Below are 16,566 nucleotides of genomic sequence, written 5' to 3' on the forward strand. Positions count from 1 at the left end.
CACCGGTTCAGGGGCTTTTGGTATCTCAAAATTTTTTTCACAAAACCACTTTGGGTTGCTGCTTCCAGAATAGGGTCTGTGGTGCCTGAGCAGCTCTCCTGTGGAGGCGCAGCACTGTGACTGCAGCTCAGTGGCCATTGAAGCCAGCCCACAGGGACCCCGCCAGAGCACAGTTTTGCAGTGCAAAGAGGTGACAACTGTCACTTCCATACCAATTCCTCCCGTTGGAGCAATGATTGCTCTTTGCAGACAGGCTGGCTTCCTGAGCTGGTGACTTGTGGAGATGGGCTCCAAGGAGCAGTTGCCCTGACTCCCTTCTCTTCTGATCCCTCTATATCTGGGGACCTGGCAGCTTTGCAATTGCCATAGACTCTTAAACCAGTCTCTCTCTGTTTGGACATGCAGCCATTGCTCCTGTCCTGCTGGATGCCCTGACGGACCCCTCCAGAAAGACCCAGAAGTGCTTGCAGACCCTGCTGGACACCAAGTTTGTCCACTTTATTGATGCCCCGTCCCTCGCCCTCATCATGCCCATCGTCCAGCGAGCCTTCCAGGACCGTTCCACAGACACTCGGAAGATGGCAGCCCAGATTATTGGCAACATGTACTCCCTGACAGACCAGAAGGTAGCAGCCTAGCTGGGACTGGTATAGGACAGACAGCAGATGCTGATTAGAGCACAGAGTCCCTGCACAGGAGACATGGGACGGTGTGGGCATTCATTGGGTCCCTGATTATGTTTAGGGGGAGACATGGACCATTTTGTGGTAGAGGGTGGAAATTTAGGTTCTCTAGGCATCTTGCAGAGCAGCATTTAAGTCCTTATTAGCTCAGTTCCCAGATGAGGCCCCTCCCAGTGGGCCCCTTTTACAGATTGAGGTTCAGGAAAGATCCAGCCTCACCTTTGACCTTTCAGGAGTGTGGGGAAAGTGACTGAGGCTTTGACTGGTGGCAGTGTTTTCTTGATTCTGTTTCTCAGGAAATTAGGGGAGATTGACCTTGTTTGTTTTCTTGCTCCTAAGGTCTTGCATATGTAATCTCACTGTCTGCTCAGCTCTACTGGGCTTACTGAGCTATGGGCACAGTAGAGAAAGTGGGAAGGTTATAGCAATCTTAGAAAATTGGGGAAGTTGAAAAACTGGAAAAACAAAAAATTACCCATAATCCTCCAACACTAAAACAGTACCTGTTAATTTTTTTATTACATTAAAAAAATTACATTTCTGAACATCAGCTTATTTCCAACTTATGAGTTATTATTGAAACATTTTTAATAATTGTGTAGTATTTCAGTAAGTTCATGTACCATAACTTATATAAGCCTATCATTGGTCATATAGTACCCAGGGTTTTTCACTATTTTAAATGTTGCTGCTGTGAACATAAGGCCTTTTCTATATTTAAAACTGTTCCCTAAGGCTGAATGCTATATTAAGAGACATAAACCTTTTAAGGTGAAGAACGGGAAGATGATAATGCAATTCTGAAAGGAAAGTGCCAGAAATAATGGCCTAAAGATTCCAGAGGCTGGGCAGGCCTTGGTCCTAAGAGAAGGGCAGGAGGGGTAAGAGCAAGCACTGTAGCTGGCAGCTCTCTCCATGTCTTGAAGATGGGCCTCGGGTCCCTGTAGGTTTCCCAAAGCAGTTGCACGGGGCCTTCCAGGGACCAGCCAGGCACCTTTCCCTGCCTTGTTGCTGAGGGCTCCTCAGCAGATGGTGAGGTCAGGGTCCACAGCAGAATGGATTCTGGAGAAAGTAGGAGTCAGGCCTCCACCCAAGTCACCTCTTGTGTTTTGCAGGACTTGGCTCCGTACCTGCCAAGTGTGACACCAGGCCTGAAAGCCTCTCTTTTGGACCCTGTGCCTGAGGTGAGTCTGGGAGGAGTGGGGTAGGAGCTCCTTATTTTAGCCTAGTCCCCAGAAAATTGATTCTTGAGAATCCCCTATAAGCAGCTTTTGTATTTTGTCTGGTAAAGGGAAGGAGACTCAAGGGACCCCTCATTGCTCCTGCCTGGTCACCTAGTTTTGCGCCCTCTGCTCCTCCCTATTCCTGCTGTCGATTATCTGACAGGTGCGGACGGTGTCTGCAAAGGCTCTTGGAGCCATGGTGAAGGGCATGGGGGAGTCGTGCTTTGAGGACTTGCTGCCATGGCTGATGGAAACGCTGACCTATGAGCAGAGCTCCGTGGATCGCTCAGGCGCTGCGCAAGGTGAGGCCAGCACAGGCCCAGGGACCCGTCCGGAAATGCCTTCTAGGGGCCCTCAGATCCAGTGGGTTCATTCCGTCTTTTTCTTACAGGCTTGGCTGAAGTCATGGCTGGTTTGGGAGTGGAGAAGTTGGAGAAGCTGATGCCAGAAATTGTGGCTACTGCCAGCAAAGTGGACATTGCACCCCACGTCCGAGATGGCTACATCATGATGTTCAACTACCTGCCCATCACCTTTGGGGACAAATTCACTCCTTATGTGGGGCCCATCATCCCCTGTATCCTCAAAGTAGGCACTGCTGACCAGGCTGGGGAGAGCGGTACTGAGGAGGGTGGGATGCGTGTGCTCTCATGGTGAGCCAGGGCTGCCTGCTGATGGGGCTGGGTGGCAGGAGTCCTTTTCCTGCTGTCCAGGGAGTCTCATCTCCTTTTGAATCTGGGTCCGTGGGGGAGGTAGCTCTGGCTGACCCACCCTCTGTGTGCACAGGCTCTTGCTGATGAGAACGAGTTTGTGCGTGATACCGCCCTGCGTGCGGGCCAGCGGGTCATCTCCATGTATGCCGAGACAGCCATCGCCTTGCTGCTGCCCCAGCTGGAGCAGGGCCTCTTTGATGACCTCTGGAGAATAAGGTGGGACTCAGGCAGGAAGACCCAAGGGCCCCAGCTTTGCATTTCGGAAACTCTTAAGAAATAAAGCATAAAATGTTGCCGAGAACTCTCAGCTTTCTCTAGACACTCACTTTTAACCATTTTATAACGCTCCAGTTTCCTGCAGCAGTGTCTTCATTCTGATTCTCTTTTAAAAATTTCTCTTTAGTCAGTCGTATTACAGTTTAAACGCGAATACTTTTTAACCTGGAAATGTTACTTCTAGGATCTTAGTCCAAGGGCAGATTTGGTCATGTGCTTAAAGGTGTAGATAGAAGGCAGTCTATCGCATTATGTTTATCATTTGAAAGATTGGAGGTTGGTTTAAAAAAGGCACAACACATCCACACCGTGAACTTACCAGGCGTTAAAAAGAATGGTATAAGAACCGTTATCAGCTGACACAGTAAGCTCCCCAACCTCTAGCTGACATCACAGTGGAGCTGTGGCTCAGGGCATGTGGTGTGGGTTTACTTCTCACACTGTGTGTGGGGGGGTGCAAGTCTTTGTAGGTGATGCTGTGTACAAGGGTGTCACCAAGTGTCAGGGCAGTTTCCTGCGTGGTGGTTTGGGTGGTGGCTTATACTTACTTTATATTACACTGTATTTTTGAAATTTTACATTTGAACATGACTTATTTTTTATGATCATTAAAAATAATAAACCTCACTTAATTTGAAAAGAAATAAAGTTTCTCCTTCTAGGCCTTTTCTGATACTTCCAGTTCTGATGATCAGCATTCCTGATTTCCTGTTAATGCTTTCCTCTATGTGCTTTCTCTCTCTTTAATAACTTTTATTATAGAAATTTTCACATATTTTTTTCAAAAGTATTCTCTTTTATTATTAAAGCTCATTAGTAGAAAACTTGGCAAGAAAATATGTGAGAATGTTTAAAGAAATGAAAGTCACCTGTAACTTTTATCCCATTCCAGAATAACCACCTTGAATGTTTTTGGTGTGTTTCCTCAGTCTCTTTTCTGCCCGGTGCTTGGTTGAGCCCCAAGACTGCCCCTTGCAGCTGTGTGACTCTGTGCTTGGCTTTCCTCTTAGGTTCAGCTCTGTTCAGCTTCTGGGAGATCTGCTGTTCCACATCTCAGGCGTCACTGGAAAGATGACCACGGAAACTGCCTCTGAAGATGATAACTTTGGGACTGCCCAGTCCAATAAGGTGTGTGCCTTGTGTCAGTTTCCTTGCTCTGCGGATGGCAGGGACATGCCCAGGCACTGATGCTGTTGGGGTTTCACTTCACCATGTTCTCTGTTCCTCTGTGCTGGCTACAGGCTATCATCACTGCCCTGGGGGTGGACCGGCGGAACCGGGTATTGGCAGGGCTGTACATGGGCCGCTCGGACACCCAGCTGGTTGTGCGGCAAGCATCCCTGCATGTCTGGAAGATCGTGGTCTCCAATACCCCCCGCACCCTGCGTGAGATCCTGCCTACTCTCTTTGGGTTGCTGCTGGGCTTCCTGGCCAGCACGTGTGCAGATAAGAGAACAGTAAGTCTCCCAGGCCTTGCTTCTGACCCAGTGGCCCCTGATGCCTCCTTTTAGAGGCCAGAAAGTTAGGTCTGTAGAGACTGGGAGAGTGCCTAGGGTCCCCTATCTAACAGGGAACATTTATTTATTTAGTCATTCATCAGATGTCTGCCTGGGATGTAACGAAGGAGAAAGACAGTTTATTCCTTGTCCTTTTGGAGCTACAGTCTGGTAGAGGAGATGGTAATCAAACAATCACACAAACAAGTGTAGATGCAGGTATGGCAAGTGCTACGTGGCACTGCAAATACTTTTAATGGGCATTTAACCCAGCTAAGGGATCAGGAAGGGCTTCTCAGGAGAAATGTTGCTTGAAGATGAAAGATGAGTGAGCACCTATCAGGTGAGGTGATAAAGGACTATTCCAGACAGAGGGAATCATGCTTTAGATAAAAGGACGGGAGGTGCAAAGGCCCTGTGGTGGGCAGGAACATGGCCAACAGTAGGGGCTGAGCAAAGGTCAGTGCATCTAGAATGAGAAAGCAGGAAGGAGCAAGCATAGTGTGACACATGACTAATGTGCCAAGGTAGGGTGGTATTCATGTTGGAAGGAGGGGCCCAGCCTGGGCTGATGCTCACTTCTACCAGTCCCCTTTGGCCCGCTCCCAACCCCTGCATCCCTGTCAAACAGTATTTGGCTTTAAAGAAGGGTTTGCATGAAGCTTCAGGGGAGATGGCTTTTTTCCTAAAGCGTTTGTTTCAAATTCAGCTCCCTTGGGCAAAAAGCACAGGGTTAAGTGGCTTTTAGGCTGCAGTTCTCAATCCAGGGAAATTGGCCCTTGACTGGGTAGAATGTGCTGAATTTCCTGTTCACATGTGAGGTGCCAGCTCTTGCTTTAGGTTGTATAGGTGTGTATGACACACAGAGATAATTTTATTGTGTAGTGTTTCGAGCACCCTGGGGGCTCTTCAGGGATAAGAGCATTTGGGGAGTTAAGTCAGTGACTCAGATAAAGTCTAGGAGATTCCAGGCCCCTCATTCTGGTGTTTGCAGGGAGTTGATGTCTTGGCTTGATCTCTGCTCACAGATTGCAGCGAGGACATTAGGAGATCTCGTCCGGAAGTTAGGGGAGAAGATCCTACCTGAGATCATTCCCATCCTTGAGGAAGGCCTGAGGTCTCAGAAGAGTGATGAGAGGCAGGGCGTGTGCATTGGGCTGAGCGAGATCATGAAGTCCACCAGTCGGGATGCTGTGAGTATCTTCTCAGGGCCCTATCGGCCTTCACCTGCAGGTGACCTGACTCAGAGGCTGCTGGGGAGGTGACCAGAGAAGCTGCACCACCCAAGAGGATATGCAAACCTCACTCCAGAGGGCGCTGCTGGCAATGTGGTGCTGGTTGCACCACATGTAGACTGGTGTTTCCCTCCTCAGCCTTTGGAAATTGGAGATGATCTTTTCCTCACCATTCTTGACATTGTCCTAGATTAGTCCTTTTTGTGTCACTATATCAGTTCAGTTAAAATGTGTGGTACCCTGAGGGGGGAAAGGAGGGCTTGTGCATGTTTGAGTGGTAGGGCTGGCGGGAGCAGGAGGGGCGTGCACTCATTCTTAAAAGGAGCAGAGTAGATGAGAGTAAGTACCTGGTAGTTGGAAACGTATTGTTTCCAACAGTGGTACTGTTTCCATAGTAGTAACAATCAAGGGGTTTGGAATCCTTTTCACTGACCTTACTTGCTAAAGTAATTGATCCCCAAAACATTCCTGGGGATAGGTTGAGTGTGTGTGCAGGCTCTCGATTGGGAGGAAAGCACCACAGTGATGAAATGGGTGGCCAGTCAGAAACGTAAGCTCGTGGCCAGTTGCTTAGCCAGGGCATCCTCATCGGATTTACTGGATTCTTCTCCTGTGTCTATCTGTATAAATATTATATTTGGATTTTATATTTGCATTTGGCAAAGAATACAAGTCAATTTTGTCACCAGATAAGAGTTTTTTGTTTTTTTTAAAAATATATCTTTATTGATTTCAGAGAGAGGAAAGGAGAGGGAGAGAGAGAGATAGAAACATCAGTGATGAGAGAGTCATTGATTGGCTGCCTCCTGCACTCCCCTGACTGGGGATTGAGCCCGCAACCCGGGCATGTGCCCTGACCGGGAATCAAATCCTGATTGCCTGGATCCTAGGTCGATGCTCAGCGGCTGAGCCACACCCGGCCGGGCAAGTTTTGATTCATTGAGTAACTGCTGAGTCCCTCAGAGGACTTGCTGGTGGCAACATGTAACCAGCCCTTAGGTTCATATTGAGCTTTGCTTTGGTAGAATTGGTTACAAGGGGAACAGAGCTGCCCTTGTCCCTGCTGAAGCCCCAGCACTTCATAGAGGAGCGAGTGTTTGAGTTGGACCTCAAGAAGAAGTTGGGGTTTTCAAGAAGATAGGCAAAGGAACGAGTTGGGGGAGTGGAGGCCACGTCAGGTAGGGCCTCACTCTGGGAAGGAGTTGGAGCTATAGGAGATGGAGAGTATCTGGAGGATGCACCTTAAAAATCAAGCTGCTAATGGTTATGTCTGGGTGTAGACTCCTCGTGGGTAGTTTACACATCCTCTGCTTGTGTAGACTTGCACATTTTCACAGAAAACAGCTGAGTTAAAAGAAAAGTCCACCTCTGGGCGTGGCGGCGGCCTGGGTGGGCCCGGGGTCCTCGCCAGCCTCCCTTGCTCACTTCTGCTCCCCTCTTGCCTCCGCCACGTCAGGTACAGTGCGTGTGCCGTTGCAGGTGCTGTATTTCTCCGAGTCCCTTGTCCCCACGGCGAGGAAGGCTCTGTGTGATCCACTGGAGGAGGTCAGGGAGGCGGCAGCCAAGACCTTTGAGCAGTTGCATTCCACCATCGGCCACCAGGCTCTGGAGGACATCCTCCCATTTCTCCTGAAGCAGCTGGTGAGTGGGTCTGCCGCACACCTACCAGTGCGGCTTTACCATCTTTGTAGAAGCAAAGCGCAGGGGGCTTATTATGCCAAGGCCGCCTCAGCGTGGGCCCCAGGAAGGCGGGCGCAGCAGCAGCAGGTCGGGCTCTGTGCTTCTCCTTGGACAGTCAGCGAATGTGGGTGCAGGGGGAGGAGGGAGGATGGTACACAGGGAAGTCGGTGGTGGCTGTCCCAGGCTGTGGAGGTGGGGACAGGAGCCCGCGCCTTAGTGTTGCCCCTGCTGGCCCTCTGCAGGATGACGACGAGGTGTCAGAGTTTGCCTTGGATGGTCTGAAGCAAGTCATGGCCATCAAGAGTCGCGTTGTGCTGCCCTACCTTGTGCCCAAGGTAAATTCCACCTGGAGGCACCCCCTCTGGCCCAGAAACCACAGCACATCTTCGTTCCCGGGCCTGCTGTGAGGACTGGCTCTGAACTCAGCTGTTGGGGGAGGCGGGCGGTGGGTGCAGGATGCCCTGAAGTGGACACTCAGCCCTGAACCGCGGGCATGGGCTCTCTCTGAGCCTGGTGCGGCCAGCACGGGCAGCATTCCTTGATTGATGGCGTTTGTCATTCTACAGCTGACAACTCCACCTGTCAATACCCGAGTGCTGGCCTTCCTCTCATCCGTGGCAGGGGACGCCCTGACCCGTCACCTTGGTGTGATCCTCCCGGCAGTCATGGTGGCCCTGAAGGAGAAGCTCGGGACTCCAGATGAGCAGCTGGTGAGTGTCATGATCACTCCTGTCAGCTTTCTAACGGCCGTCCTGTCCTGCCTGGGAGGAGCCTTGCTCAGCCCCAGTGACCCTGTGGTTTCAGGAGATGGCCAACTGTCAGGCTGTGATCCTCTCAGTAGAGGATGACATCGGGCACCGGATCATCATCGAGGATCTGTTGGAAGCCACCCGAAGCCCCGAGGTGGGCATGAGGCAGGCTGCTGCCATCATCCTCAACATCTACTGTTCCCGCTCCAAGGCGGACTACACCAGCCACCTGCGGAGCTTGGTCTCGGGCCTGATCCGCCTCTTCAACGACTCCAGCCCTGTAGTTCTGGAGGAGAGCTGGGATGCCCTCAATGCCATCACCAAGGTCAGAGGACTGCTGACCCCACTGCCAGATTTTGACAGTTCCAGATGCTTATAAGACTAGACTCTTAAAATAACTCTTACGTACCTATCACCTAGCTTCAATATCTATCCGCTCATGGCCAGTCTTGTTTATATTCCCACCCACACCCTTCTGCTATATTTTGAAGCCATCTTGAGAGGGCTGTACTTAAAACTCTGACAGCCTCTCTGCTTTCTTCTGGCTTCCCACAGAAGCTGGATGCTGGAAACCAGCTGGCACTAATTGAAGAACTCCACAAAGAAATCCGGTTCATAGGGAATGAGAGCAAAGGCGAGCATGTGCCAGGGTTCTGCCTCCCAAAGAAGGTAAGCCAGGGCTCAGTGAGGGTGCTGTGGGCACGCGGCCTTCCTCCGCCTTCCCCTCAGGCCCAGGCCTGCGTGGGCAGCTGGGGCAGCCGGGTGTCAGTCTGACAGTGCTCCAGGTGCTATTCTGCACCTTCACAGAACTGTTTCTTTGGTATGGTGGCCACATGGGGACAGGGTTCATGCCACCCCTGGTGGTTTAAACTGTGGGGGTGAGTCACAAAGGTGACAGCAGTGTGTGTACCTGTGTGGTAGGCCTTTGGGGACTCTTATCTTCTGGTCACTGTCAAGTCAAAACTTCCACAGCCAGCACCTACTCAGGCTGTGATCCTGGCAGACTGAATCAGTCCCTCCCATGGAATTATGGTGAGGGTGCCTGAAAGGAGCACCTTGCTTTGGGTTGGCGACTCCTGGACCCAGTGCCTGGGAGATTTGACTCTCACATGTGATTCTCTTGTCAGGGGGTAACCTCCATCCTTCCAGTGTTGCGGGAGGGAGTCCTGACTGGCAGCCCAGAACAGAAAGAGGAAGCGGCCAAAGCTTTAGGCTTGGTGATCCGCCTGACCTCAGCTGACGCCCTGAGGCCCTCCGTGGTCAGCATCACTGGCCCTCTGATTCGCATCCTGGGGGACCGGTTCAGCTGGAACGTGAAGGCGGCTCTGCTTGAAACACTCAGCCTCTTGCTGGCCAAGGTAAGTGACTGATGAGTTCATTCTCTTGGTCCATTGGGATCTCAGAGAACACATCTATCTGCAGGAGACTGGTCCAAGGTGTCATGTGGCAGAGAGTGACAGCTTATTGTGGAGGAACCGCAGAGTAGAGGGTGTTAAGACCTTGGACTCTAGACTCACACTACACAGTGCTCAATTACAGACCACCACTTAGTAGCTATAGGGCCACAGTGACCTTGGGAAAGTCACGTAACCGCTGAGCCTGTTTTCTTGCCTATACTTTGAGAGTACTGATACTACCCACCGCACACAGGCTGTCAAATGTGGGGCTTAGATGAAGTAACGTCTGTTAACCACTGCTGATGTTTTTTGGGGCAAGAAGTAAGCCCTTTAGGTTTATAAAAGGATAAACAGAGCCAAGATTTGTTGTAAAAAACAACAAGAAAACGCTTACTTGAGGTTTGGAAACAAAAGTAAGCTTAAAACGTTTTGGGCTTTTTTCTTTTTCACAGAAAGGTGTGGGGAGTAACTTCCCAGCTAAAAACGGGATTGTGAGCACCAGCCTCACTTTATAGGAAATGGAATCTTTTTATAAAAAATTATGTATTGTCTTCACTTTGCTTTCTGTGTTGTCCTTTAATGTATTTGGAGACAGCGATTTCGAGTCACTTGCCCACGTGGACAGGTCTCCACTAAGCCATCTGACTTGCCCCTCAGTGGCAGTGCTCCTCCTCCCGCCCTCCTTTCCCTGTGCAGCGAAGGGTGCTGGAAACAGGAGGTTGAGCAGGATCTGTCTGTGCTGGGCTATCCTCTCTTACGGGATGTCAGTTCCTAGCCTGTGTGTGAGAGCTGGGTCAGCTCATGGTGGTCTGTAATGGTCTGCTTTCATGTTGTAGTACCCTTGGACTCCACCTCAGCTGTGCTTTGGGGTGTGGGTTTTCCTCACAGGTTGGGATCGCCCTGAAGCCCTTCCTGCCCCAGCTGCAGACCACTTTTACCAAAGCCCTGCAGGACTCCAACCGGGGGGTGCGCCTGAAGGCTGCTGATGCACTGGGGAAGCTCATTTCCATTCATATCAAGGTGGATCCCCTCTTTACAGAGCTGCTGAATGGGATCCGTGTCATGGAGGACCCGGGTGTCAGGTGAGGTGCAGCAGGGGAGTGCTGTGGCCGCAAGGAGGCCAGACGGGAGCAGTAGTGAAGGAGAGCCAGGGTCTAAGGTGGGTGCGTTGGTTCTGTAGGGACACCATGCTGCAGGCCCTGAGGTTTGTGATCCAGGGAGCAGGGGCCAAAGTGGATGCAGTCATCCGGAAAAACATCGTCTCACTCCTGCTGAGTATGCTGGGACATGATGAGGTACGGCTATAGGGGGCCATTGTGGCTGGTGGGCTCTTCTGTGGTTGGCGTGTTGCCTTGGCGTTAGAGGAACTTGGTACAGCTGCATCTGGTCAGCAGTCATAGTCATTCCTGACACTCGTATCCTTCTTTATGGTTTGCTGACATTCGGTTGTGTGGGAGACAAGGTGGCTGGTATAGATATTGAGACTGTTTTGTCTGTAAGGAAAGTAAGGTTTTAAAAGTCTCAGATCTCTCACCAATTTGCTTTCTAATTTTAAACAAGTCACTCTCCCTCTCTGTCCCCCATTTCCGCATTTGTAAAATAAAGTTTCGTTTATTGGTTCAGGAAACCCTTGCTGAGCTGAAGGGCTGAGCCTAGAGGTGTCTAAAGTGTGGTCAGAGCCCTCAGGAAACTTAGTGTCTGGTGTCTGTCCCAGTGGGAGGTCTTAGCACAGGTGGAGAGTGCAAGACTTGCCTGGTCCACACCCAAGCCAGTGGTAGAGTCAGAAGCAGAATCGGAGTCCTGTGACTCCTGGCTCTGCCCAATTCCGTTAGTGTAGCCCTTCCTCACCCAGGCTGGAAGCATTTAACCGTGGCAGGGTCCAGCAGGGACTGAGTCAGTGGATAAGAATTTTATTTTTCCTCTTCGACAGACAGCCCTGTTGTGTGGTTTAACTTACATCTGTGGGGCGAATCTCTGGAGAGAGGCCTTTGGGTTTACAAGTCCACTGTGTGTGCCCCACATGGGCTGGCCATTGCTGCTGCACCTATATGGCTCCTCAAGTATGGTCTAATCCCCAGCCGCCTGCTCTCTGACTAAAGCCCCAACTTCTCTGGGTTTCAGAGAGAGACTACTTTCTCTTGGTCACAGTCTGTCAGGGTTTTTACAGGGCTAGAAACAGTGCAAGCAAAAGTGAGTATTTAAACTAATTTGCATTTCACCACAATGGAGCTTCAAATAGATCCTGTCGGAGAGAGTGGGCGTCGGGGAGCCAGCTTTAGTCTTGCTAGGCACCTGGGCTTCTGCTTGGAGTTCAGAGGCCCAAAGTGCTGGCAGGCCACCCTCCTCCCCCTCAGAACTTCCCCTGGATCAAAGGTGGCAATCCAGGGTGCCAGGGCAATCCTCCCCATGGGTATTGAGTGCCTGGTTGGTTGGTTGATGTTTTGGAGGAGCCATGTCAGGTTGGCACTTACTGAGAATGTAGAACAGAACCTAAAATCCACTCGCTCAATGTCCCATCACTAGCCAAGAGGGAGGAGCCATTTGTGTATCTGGCTTGGATTTCAACAGAAAATGCTTGGCCTTTACCTGTTTTCCTTGGGTGGATTAGTGGCTTCAGCGTGACTTCCTATGACAAACGCTAGTATGATGTAGTTGGCAGTGGTACGCCGACTTAGCAGAGAGAGAGCAGGAGTCCCTCTGGACACACAAGATTGATTAGTGGGGGAAGGAGCTGGGGGGTTCCTTAGCTGGGCAGGCAGGAGCCTCCCCTCTCTGTGCCCCTCCCTGCCTCACAGGGCTGTTGATAGTAATTGAGATAATAGTGGAAAGCATTCAGACTTCCTAAGAAGAAAGGTGCTATGGAAATACTGCTATCGTGACGGTGATTTCCATATGCCCACACTGGAGTTTCCTGTAATTAAGTGGAGTGCTGCAAGTGTAGGTTTCACTTCGTGTCAGGTGGCAGTTGTAGTGAATGGCAGCCGGGCCTGGAGGAAGGGCTGCAGTTCCACCACCTGCGTTGCTTTGTCCACCTTCTTCCCTGCCCTTCGTCCTGGCCACTGTCGCCCTGGTGAATGTGGGCTGATGGGGTGGCTTTCACCATCTTTCAGTCCCTTTTCTGCTCTGTCAGGACAACACTCGCATCTCCTCGGCCGGATGCCTGGGGGAGCTGTGTGCCTTTTTGACAGAAGAGGAGCTGGGCGCTGTGCTTCAGCAGTGCTTGCTGGGTATGTCTCTTGTCCATTGGGGCTTTCCCATTTGGGACCTCTCAGCCCTGGGGGAGAGCTGTGAGCATGCCTCCCCTTCCCCTCAGAGGGCCTTCTGGCAGCTGGACTACCCTCTCCTTGGGACTCCAGCTGATAAAATGGAGTTTCCGGTGCTCCTGTAGCTCCGAGTGTCTCTGCTCAAATGACACAGCTGCAGGTCGGAAGTGGTTGTGAGACACCCTTCTTAACATGCCATTTTGGGCAGGGAGGACCTTGTGTAGTGTGGACTGGGGTTTCCACCAGGGTGAGTTGGCATACTAGTCTCAGATGTGGGGCAGGCCCATGGGTTTAGCGGGGCAATGCTATAAAGTGCAGGGTGACCCCCAGTTTGTCCTTCCCCGCAGCGGACGTGTCTGGCATTGACTGGATGGTTCGGCACGGGCGGAGCCTGGCACTCTCTGTGGCTGTGAATGTGGCTCCCAGCAGACTCTGCGTAGGCAAATATAGCAGCGAAGTGCAGGACATGATTCTCAGCAATGCCATGGCAGACAGGGTAAGTTATTGGGGCAGCCAGATGAGGCCTCCTCCTGCCCTAGCCAAAGTTCCTCTGCCCGAGCCTTGCTGACACAGCACGGGGTGGGGAGGAACCCAGACTGGGTATGTAGAGGCATGGGTTCAAGTTTTACCTTTTCTGGTAACTTGCTGTGCCCTTGGACCAGTACTTGCTCTCCCTGGGCCCCAGTTTCATCATCTAAACAGTGAGGAATTTGGTTTGAAGCATCCAGAGGTTCCTTCTGGGGAGAAAGTCTCTGATCTCTATTCCTGGAACCAGTTTGTCTGCCTCACAGCCAGGGCAGCCTGTCTATAGGAGTGTTGTCCAGGAGTCTTAGATGTGAGGCCAGGGGGGCTGGTGGTGCAGAGCCAGGATCCCAGAGATTCCTGGGGAATGGGGCTGTGCCTGGCTCTGCTACCCCAAGGAAGGAGCTGGATGCTGCCCTGTCTAGCTCTCTGCTCCCTCCACAGATCCCCATTGCAGTGAGCGGGGTCCGGGGCATGGGCTTCCTGATGAAGCATCACATCGAAACAGGAGGACAGTTGCCTGCCAAACTCTCCAGCCTATTCATTAAGGTGAGTGGGGCCAGCCTGGCCTGTGAGAAGGCCCACGACCAAAGAACACTGGAAGTGAGTGCTCAGGCCAGCTGTGTTCTAATTCTCAATGGAGAGCCTGTGGGAGTGGTTCTGTGTGCACTTTTATTTGGGAGACTGCCCAACTTTTTGTCAGATTCTGAAATAGACCTGTGACCCCAAATCAAGTTAAGAACTAGTATTTTAGGCATTTTTTTCCTTGCATCCCGATTTTGTAAAACTAGGGACAGACCTGGGTTCAAATTTTAATAAATCTCTTCCCTGCCTTCCTTTAGATGGCATGGCACTTACTAGCATGGCTGTTGTTCGGGGTATAAGCTGGGAAGCCGGACAGTGGGGCCCCCCATGGTCTGTGTGATAAGGCAAGCTTCTCCAACAAGAACGTACTCACAAGTCAGACCAAGCCTGAGGCTCTGTCTTTGTAACCAGCTCCCAGGCGATGCCAGTGCTGCTAGTGCACAGACCTCGCTTTGAATAGTGAGGTTCCAAAGGGTGGTGGCCCCACCCTGCAGACCCCAGAACCCTGCTAAGAGTTTGCAGGCCTGGGTTAGATTGAGCCTATGTGCTGGCATCACCCTGCATGCAGCTGTTCATCAGCTTTTGTGTACTGAGTTCCTGCTGTGCACCCTGCCAGGCTGGACCCTGGAGGAGGTGTAGAGATAAACCAGGCAAATAAGATCTCTGGAGTTGGAGATGCACAGAAAGCCTGCGGGGAGGGTCCTAACTTAGGTGGGGCTGTCAGGAAAGACCTCTGAAGGCTGACATTTGAGCTGAGACCTGAAGGATGGGTGCAAAGGAACCCACCAAGCAAGGATGGGGGCAAGCACGTTCCAGCAGTGGGACCAGCCAGTGCAGAGGCCCGAGGCGGGAATGTGCATGGTATGTTTGAGGGAGTGAAAGCTCAGTGTGGGCCAAGAGTAGTGAGCAGAGGGGAGAGTGGCATGAGATGAAGTGGGAATCATGCCGGTCACCTTCCCATAGGAGGGAAGGCATTGAACTGGAGCAGTGGGGTCAGTTTCCATGATGAAGAGTGTCAGGGTGGACATTTGGGCTTCTTTGAGAAACAGATGGAATGTGCCTGCCTAAAAAAGCCTATGTTGCTCTTCATAGTGTCTGCAGAACCCATCCAGTGACATCAGGCTGGTGGCTGAGAAGATGATCTGGTGGGCAAACAAGGACCCCTTGCCTCCCTTGGACCCCCAAGCCATCAAACCCATCCTGAAGGCTCTTCTTGACAACACCAAGGATAAAAACACTGTTGTTAGGGCCTACAGTGACCAGGCGATTGTCAACCTTCTCAAGATGAGACAGGGTGAAGAGGTGTTTCAGGTGCGAGCTCAGGACTGGAGTGCCTCTCAGGGCATGCTGTGGGCATTCGTCGTGCAGGTCTTCTGTGTGACAGTATTAAACATCGTATTCTTCCCTGCCACCCATACGCATGAGTGTGGAGGGGCAGGTTGTGATCGGGGACTGGTCTAGTGCCTGAAAACAGTTCTCTCTTCCTGTAGTGTTCAGACTTTTCTTGGCAACAGAGCCCTTTCTTCCAGTAAAATCTCATGTGGCACCAAGTCTGTGAAACAGGTGCCAGTCAGGCTGTCCACTGAAGCCCAGATCCCAGCTCACTTAGTCTCTACCCCCAGGTGACCTTTCAAGCACTGAAAACTCTCACCACCACCATCTCTCTATGTGAAAAGCATGAGGGGTTTTCTTGGCTTTTCTCCCTCTGATCTTATTTTCCAGATTGTCCTCAGTGGTTCTAGTTCTAAGGTTAACACTCATTTTTGTCTTGGTTGGAAAAACCTGAAGCCATATTTTCTGACTGTTTCTTCCTTTCCGTCTTCCCCACAGTCCCTCTCCAAGATCCTGGACGTGGCCAGTTTAGAGGTGCTGAGTGAGTGCAACCGAAGGTCGCTGAAGAAGCTGGCCAGCCAGGCCGATTCCACAGAGCAGGTCGATGACACCATCCTGACATGATGGGCTCTGCATTAGCATTTGGGCTCCACCTCTTTGTTCAATGTTTTCATTTTTGAAAATACGCTTGTTCCAATGGGGAGCTTAGGAGATGGTGTTCCCAGGAAGTATTTTAATATATCAACAGACCACAGCCAAAGCCTTAAATCAAACCCACACACAACTCAAGATTGCCTCCTCCATCTCTCACCCTTTTCTTTGGAGAAGAGAAGAAAAAGCACATGTGTGAGCCTCAGCAGATGGTAGCCCAGAGCTGATCACCCAGCTCGGCATGGCTGGTCAGACTTCAGGCTCTCCTGTGCCTGAGCTCTGGTTCCAGAGCCAGCGCTACCAACCTATTGTCTGGATCCTGAGTGGGGCGCCGGACTGTGGAGGTTTGCCCAGTGTGTTGTGTCTTGGTGTGGCTTTGCAGTATTGTGCGGCCCGATTAGATCTGACCCCTGTTGGGTGAAAGTGATACTCATGAAGCCTTGGCAGTTCATAGGTTGGGGGGGGGGGGGGTTGTTTTAAAGGCAGGTTGTTTGAAGGAGGAATGTTTAATAAAGGCTTTGATTTAATCTTGATATAAGTCAATTTTTAAAAATCTCCAAACATCCATTAAACACGGAGCTTCCTCCATCAGGACTAAGGCAAGGCTGGCAGCTGTTTTCATTAAGCATTGGCAACACTGACTTCTGGACATCTCTCTCTTGTTCTTGGGAGTCTTGTAGATACCTACAGACTTCTCTGTCCTGAGTTTGTGTCTGGAAAGGTGCAGCCAGGCCTGTGACCTCACCCGGAGTGCAGGATGC

At 51.2% G+C, this 16,566-nt stretch overlaps 1 protein-coding gene across 1 annotated transcript in view; it reads left to right on the forward strand.

The window, feature by feature from the left end:
* The window catches only part of GCN1 (GCN1 activator of EIF2AK4), a 51,779-nt gene extending 35,442 nt beyond the window's left edge, over positions 1–16,337 (forward strand). The window contains exons 38-58 of the mRNA XM_081122685.1: positions 406–626; positions 1,799–1,867; positions 2,070–2,208; positions 2,298–2,494; positions 2,693–2,835; positions 3,906–4,023; positions 4,137–4,352; positions 5,420–5,584; positions 7,106–7,267; positions 7,549–7,641; positions 7,873–8,016; positions 8,111–8,380; positions 8,611–8,724; positions 9,183–9,413; positions 10,341–10,534; positions 10,633–10,747; positions 12,583–12,679; positions 13,063–13,211; positions 13,682–13,786; positions 14,915–15,133; positions 15,653–16,337. Coding sequence (XP_080978811.1) covers positions 406–626; positions 1,799–1,867; positions 2,070–2,208; positions 2,298–2,494; positions 2,693–2,835; positions 3,906–4,023; positions 4,137–4,352; positions 5,420–5,584; positions 7,106–7,267; positions 7,549–7,641; positions 7,873–8,016; positions 8,111–8,380; positions 8,611–8,724; positions 9,183–9,413; positions 10,341–10,534; positions 10,633–10,747; positions 12,583–12,679; positions 13,063–13,211; positions 13,682–13,786; positions 14,915–15,133; positions 15,653–15,778 — 3,287 coding nt within the window. The 3' untranslated portion in view covers positions 15,779–16,337. The remainder of the gene's footprint in view (positions 1–405; positions 627–1,798; positions 1,868–2,069; positions 2,209–2,297; positions 2,495–2,692; positions 2,836–3,905; positions 4,024–4,136; positions 4,353–5,419; positions 5,585–7,105; positions 7,268–7,548; positions 7,642–7,872; positions 8,017–8,110; positions 8,381–8,610; positions 8,725–9,182; positions 9,414–10,340; positions 10,535–10,632; positions 10,748–12,582; positions 12,680–13,062; positions 13,212–13,681; positions 13,787–14,914; positions 15,134–15,652) is intronic.
* Positions 16,338–16,566: the final 229 nt, after the last annotated feature.

The sequence above is a fragment of the Miniopterus schreibersii genome (genome assembly GCF_964146895.1).
Source record: "Miniopterus schreibersii genome assembly, chromosome: 20".
In the NCBI taxonomy this organism is placed as follows: Eukaryota; Metazoa; Chordata; class Mammalia; order Chiroptera; family Miniopteridae; genus Miniopterus; species Miniopterus schreibersii.